General features: G+C 52.4%; 1 protein-coding gene across 1 annotated transcript in view; it reads left to right on the top strand.

The window, feature by feature from the left end:
* LOC124045389 (plexin-B3-like) overlaps positions 1 to 6,000 on the top strand; it is a 623,492-nt gene that overhangs the window by 45,913 nt on the left and 571,579 nt on the right. Inside the window, exons 9-12 of the mRNA XM_046364685.1 lie at positions 358 to 469; positions 2,017 to 2,145; positions 2,334 to 2,450; positions 4,036 to 4,126. Coding sequence (XP_046220641.1) covers positions 358 to 469; positions 2,017 to 2,145; positions 2,334 to 2,450; positions 4,036 to 4,126 — 449 coding nt within the window. The remainder of the gene's footprint in view (positions 1 to 357; positions 470 to 2,016; positions 2,146 to 2,333; positions 2,451 to 4,035; positions 4,127 to 6,000) is intronic.

The raw sequence follows: 6,000 nt of genomic DNA, 5'->3' as shown, positions 1-6,000 counted from the left end.
ATATTAGACCCATACAGTATCTAAATCTGTATATTAGACCCCATACAGTATCTAAATCTGTATATTAGACCCATACAGTATCTAAATCTGTATATTAGACCCATACAGTATCTAAATCTGTATATTAGACCCCATACAGTATCTAAATCTGTATATTAGACCCCATACAGTATCTAAATCTGTATATTAGACCCCATACAGTATCTAAATCTGTATATTAGACCCCATACAGTATCTAAATCTGTATATTAGACCCCATACAGTATCTACATCTGTATATTAGACCTCATACAGTATCTAAATCTGTATATTAGACCTCATACAGTATCTAAATCCATATGTCTCTCCTGTGTTTAGGTGTATGGCGTGTGTGGGCAGTGTGTGGCCATGCAACTGGTGTGTCCTGGGTGGGCTGTGTACCCACAACAACAGCAGCTGTCCCAGGCAGCACACCATACACAACTCACTGGTAAGACAACCCCAGACCCTGTCTACCAGGCATTAGTAACAACCCCAGACCCTGTCTACCAGGCCTTAGTAACGACCCCAGACCCTGTCTACCAGGCCTTAGTAACAACCCCAGACCCTGTCTACCAGGCCTTAGTAACAACCCCAGACCCTGTCTACCAGGCCTTAGTAACGACCCCAGACCCTGTCTACCAGGCCTTAGTAACGACCCCAGACCCTGTCCCAGACCCTGTCTACCAGGCCTTAGTAACGACCCCAGACCCTGTCTACCAGGCCTTAGTAACGACCCCAGACCCTGTCTACCAGGCCTTAGTAACGACCCCAGACCCTGTCTACCAGGCCTTAGTAACGACCCCAGACCCTGTCTACCAGGCCTTAGTAACGACCCCAGACCCTGTCTACCAGGCCTTAGTAACGACCCCAGACCCTGTCTACCAGGCCTTAGTAACGACCCCAGACCCTGTCTACCAGGCCTTAGTAACGACCCCAGACCCTGTCTACCAGGCCCTAGTAACGACCCCAGACCCTATCTACCAGGCCTTAGTAACGACCCCAGACCCTGTCTACCAGGCCCTAGTAACGACCCCAGACCCTATCTACCAGGCCTTAGTAACGACCCCAGACCCTGTCTACCTGACCTTAGTAACAACCCCAGACCCTGTCTACCAGGCCTTAGTAACGACCCCAGACCCTGTCTACCAGACCTTAGTAACGACCCCAGACCCTGTCTACCAGGCCTTAGTAACGACCCCAGACCCTGTCTACCAGGCCTTAGTAACAACCCCAGACCCTGTCTACCAGGCCTTAGTAACGACCCCAGACCCTGTCTACCAGACCTTAGTAACGACCCCAGACCCTATCTACCAGGCCTTAGTAACGACCCCAGACCCTGTCTACCAGGCCTTGGTAACGACCCCAGACCCTGTCTACCAGGCCTTAGTAACGACCCCAGACCCTGTCTACCAGGCCTTAGTAACGACCCCAGACCCTGTCTACCAGGCCTTAGTAACGACCCCAGACCCTGTCTACCAGGCCTTAGTAACGACCCCAGACCCTGTCTACCAGGCCTTAGTAACGACCCCAGACCCTGTCTACCAGGCCTTAGTAACGACCCCAGACCCTGACCCTGTCTACCAGGCCTTAGTAACGACCCCAGACCCTGTCTACCAGGCCTTAGTAACGACCCCAGACCCTGTCTACCAGGCCTTAGTAACGACCCCAGACCCTGTCTACCAGGCCTTAGTAACGACCCCAGACCCTGTCTACCAGGCCTTAGTAACGACCCCAGACCCTGTCTACCTGACCCCCAGACCCTGTCTACCAGGCCTTAGTAACGACCCCAGACCCTGTCTACCAGGCCTTAGTAACGACCCCAGACCCTGTCTACCAGGCCTTAGTAACGACCCCAGACCCTGTCTACCAGGCCTTAGTAACGACCCCAGACCCTGTCTACCAGGCCTTAGTAACGACCCCAGACCCTCTGCCTCTCCTCCTCCTCCATTTTGTGCCGTTCCGTTCCAATATATTAATCCCCCGTGCCACCACTAGGAGCAGGAGTTGGAGCCGCGGGGTGCAGACTCGTGTCCCTTTGTGTGGGCTCTACAGAGTTCTCCTCTGGTCCCCATGGGCTTCCTGTCCCCTCTGACCCTACTGGGCAGGAACCTGGACATGTTTCAGGTATGTTTTTACTTTACATGTGGACAAAGATAACATCCAAGGTTTATAAGTGATCAATAAATATTTTCATGAAACATTTAGGATAATCTGCCCTGTCTGGTTAATCTAGGGGGGTTTACTGAAACATTTAGAATAATATGCCCTGTCTGGTTTATCTGAGACAGAGACAGGTGTGTTTTCATCTTCAGGGTGAGGAACAGTATACCTGTGTGGTGGTCGTTGTGGGGGAGGAGCTTAAACTGAACGCCATTCTGAAGAAAGACCCAGAAACCAAGGTCACCACCTTTACATGCTCTGTCCACCAGGTATTTAAACACAAACCCTGACACACACACACATTTAAACACAAACCCTGACATACACACACACACACACACACATTTAAACACAAACCCTGACACACACACACACACACACACACACACACACACACACACACACACACACACACACACACACACACACACACACACACACACACACACACACACACACACACACACACACACACACACACACACACACACACACACACACACATTTAAACATAAACCCTGACACAAACACATCCCACTTAAAAAGATGAGAGGCCTGTAATTTGCAAATAAATTCATTAAAAATCCTACAATGTGATTTTCTGGATTTTTTCCCTCATTTTGTCTGTCATAGTTGAAGTGTACCTATGATGAAAATTACAGGCCTCTCTCATCTTTTTAAGTGGGAGAACTTGCACAATTGGTGGCTGACTAAATACCTTTTTGCCCCACTGTATAGTATGACTTTGTATATAACAATAATAACCCCCTTCCCTCTCTGCCCTCCCCTCTCTGCCCTCCCCTCTCTGCCCTCCCTTTTCTGCCCTCCACTCCCCTCTCTGCCCTCCCTTTTCTGCCCTCCCCTCCCCTCTCTGCCCTCCCCTCTTTGCCCTCCCCTCTCTGCCCTCCCCTCTCTGCCCTCCCCTCTCTCCCCTCTGCCCTCCCCTCTGCCCTCCCCTCTCTGCCCTCCCCTCTCTGCCCTCCCCTCTCTGCCCCCTCCCCCTCTCTGCCCTCCCCTCTCTGCCCTCCCCTCTCTGCCCCTCCCCTCTCCCCTGCCCTCCCTCTCTGCCCTGCCCTCTCTGCCCTCCCCTCTGCCCTGCCCTCTCTGCCCTCCCCTCTGCCCTCCCCTTCCTCCCCTCTGCCCTCCCCTCTGCCCTCCCCTCTCCCCTCCCCTCTCTTGCCCTCCCCTCTCCCCTCTGCCCTCCCCTCTCTGCCCTCCCCTCTCTGCCCTCCCCTCTCTGCCCTCCCCTCTCTGCCCTCCCCTCTGCCCTCCTCTCTGCCCTCCCCTCTCTTCCTCCCCTCCCCTTTGCCCTCCCTCTCTGCCCTCCCCTCTGCCCTCCCCTCTCTGCCCTGCCCTCCCTCTGCCCTCCCCTCTCTGCCCTCCCCTCCCTGCCCTCCCTCCCTCTCTGCCCTCCCCTCTCTGCCCTCCCCTCCCTCCCTCCCCCCTCCCTGCCCTCCCCTCTGCCCTCCCCTCTCTGCCCTCCCCCCTCCCCCTCTCTGCCCTCTGCCCTCCCCTCTGCCCTCCCCCTCCCTCTCTGCCCTCCCCTCTCTGCCCTCCCCTCTCTGCCCTGCCCTCTCTGCCCTCCCCTCTCTGCCCTCCCCTCCTGCCCTCCCCTCTGCCCTCCCCTCCTGCCCTCCCCTCTGCCCTCCCCTCTCTGCCCTCCCCTCTCCCTCCCCTCCCTCCCCTCCCTGCCCTCCCCTCCCTGCCCTCCCCTCTCTGCCCTCCCCTCTCTGCCCTCCCCTCTCTGCCCTCCCCTCTCTGCCCTCCCCTCTCTGCCCTCCCCTCTCTTCCCTCCCCTCTCTGCCCTCCCCTCTCTGCCCTCTCTGCCCTCCCCTCTCTGCCCTCCCCTCTCAGTTCCAGTACCCTTTGAGACATTTGGAGTACTCTGCTCCCATCTATCTGCGAAGAGGTTTCCATCGCATCGACTCTGCTCCCGACCTCAGACGTGAGACGTCTCTGTTGAATTCCATTCACTGCTATTACTTGAGAAGAAAATGTATATTTCTCAACTCTTGGAGTACAATTTAAAGTGGAATTAAGAAATACTTTGGCATAGGAGGTAACTGGTGTGTTGTGTTGTCCACAGTGCAGCTATATGACCAGTTGTGTTGTCCACAGTGCAGCTATATGACCAGTTGTGTTGTCCCACAGTGCAGCTATATGACCAGTTGTGTTGTCTCACAGTGCAGCTATATGACCAGTTGTGTTGTCCCACAGTGCAGCTATATGACCAGTTGTGTTGTCCCACAGTGCAGCTATATGACCAGTTGTGTTGTCTCACAGTGCAGCTATATGACCAGTTGTGTTGTGTTGTCCCACAGTGCAGCTATATGACCAGTTGTGTTGTCCACAGTGCAGCTATATGACCAGTTGTGTTGTCCCACAGTGCAGCTATATGACCAGTTGTGTTGTGTTGTCCCACAGTGCAGCTATATGACCAGTTGTGTTGTCCACAGTGCAGCTATATGACCAGTTGTGTTGTCTCACAGTGCAGCTATATGACCAGTTGTGTTGTGTTGTCCCACAGTGCAGCTATATGACCAGTTGTGTTGTGTTGTCTCACAGTGCAGCTGTATGAACAGTTGTGTTGTCTCACAGTGCAGCTATATGACCAGTTGTGTTGTCCACAGTGCAGCTATATGACCAGTTGTGTTGTCTCACAGTGCAGCTATATGACCAGTTGTGTTGTCCACAGTGCAGCTATATGACCAGTTGTGTTGTGTTGTCCACAGTGCAGCTATATGACCAGTTGTGTTGTCTCACAGTGCAGCTATATGACCAGTTGTGTTGTCCCACAGTGCAGCTATATGACCAGTTGTGTTGTCCACAGTGCAGCTATATGACCAGTTGTGTTGTGTTGTCCCACAGTGCAGCTATATGACCAGTTGTGTTGTGTTGTCTCACAGTGCAGCTATATGACCAGTTGTGTTGTGTTGTCCCACAGTGCAGCTATATGACCAGTTGTGTTGTCCACAGTGCAGCTATATGACCAGTTGTGTTGTCTCACAGTGCAGCTATATGACCAGTTGTGTTGTCTCACAGTGCAGCTATATGACCAGTTGTGTTGTGTTGTCCCACAGTGCAGCTATATGACCAGTTGTGTTGTCTCACAGTGCAGCTATATGACCAGTTGTGTTGTGTTGTCCCACAGTGCAGCTATATGACCAGTTGTGTTGTGTTGTCCCACAGTGCAGCTATATGACCAGTTGTGTTGTCCACAGTGCAGCTATATGACCAGTTGTGTTGTCTCACAGTGCAGCTATATGACCAGTTGTGTTGTGTTGTCCCACAGTGCAGCTATATGACCAGTTGTGTTGTGTTGTCCCACAGTGCAGCTATATGACCAGTTGTGTTGTCCACAGTGCAGCTATATGATCAGTTGTGTTGTGTTGTCCCACAGTGCAGCTATATGATCAGTTGTGTTGTGTTGTCCACAGTGCAGCTATATGACCAGTTGTGTTGTGTTGTCCCACAGTGCAGCTATATGACCAGTTGTGTTGTCCACAGTGCAGCTATATGATCAGTTGTGTTGTGTTGTCCCACAGTGCAGCTATATGACCAGTTGTGTTGTCCACAGTGCAGCTATATGACCAGTTGTGTTGTGTTGTCCACAGTGCAGCTATATGACCAGTTGTGTTGTGTTGTCCACAGTGCAGCTATATGACCAGTTGTGTTGTGTTGTCTCACAGTGCAGCTATATGACCAGTTGTGTTGTGTTGTCCCACAGTGCAGCTATATGACCAGTTGTGTTGTGTTGTCTCACAGTGCAGCTATATGACCAGTTGTGTTGTGTTGTCCCACAGTGCAGCTATATGACCA

The sequence above is a fragment of the Oncorhynchus gorbuscha genome, linkage group LG10 (genome assembly GCF_021184085.1).
Source record: "Oncorhynchus gorbuscha isolate QuinsamMale2020 ecotype Even-year linkage group LG10, OgorEven_v1.0, whole genome shotgun sequence".
NCBI lineage: Eukaryota > Metazoa > Chordata > Actinopteri > Salmoniformes > Salmonidae > Oncorhynchus > Oncorhynchus gorbuscha.
Note: the sequence above shows the minus strand (reverse complement) of the source record. Positions and strands in the feature narration are given on the sequence as shown.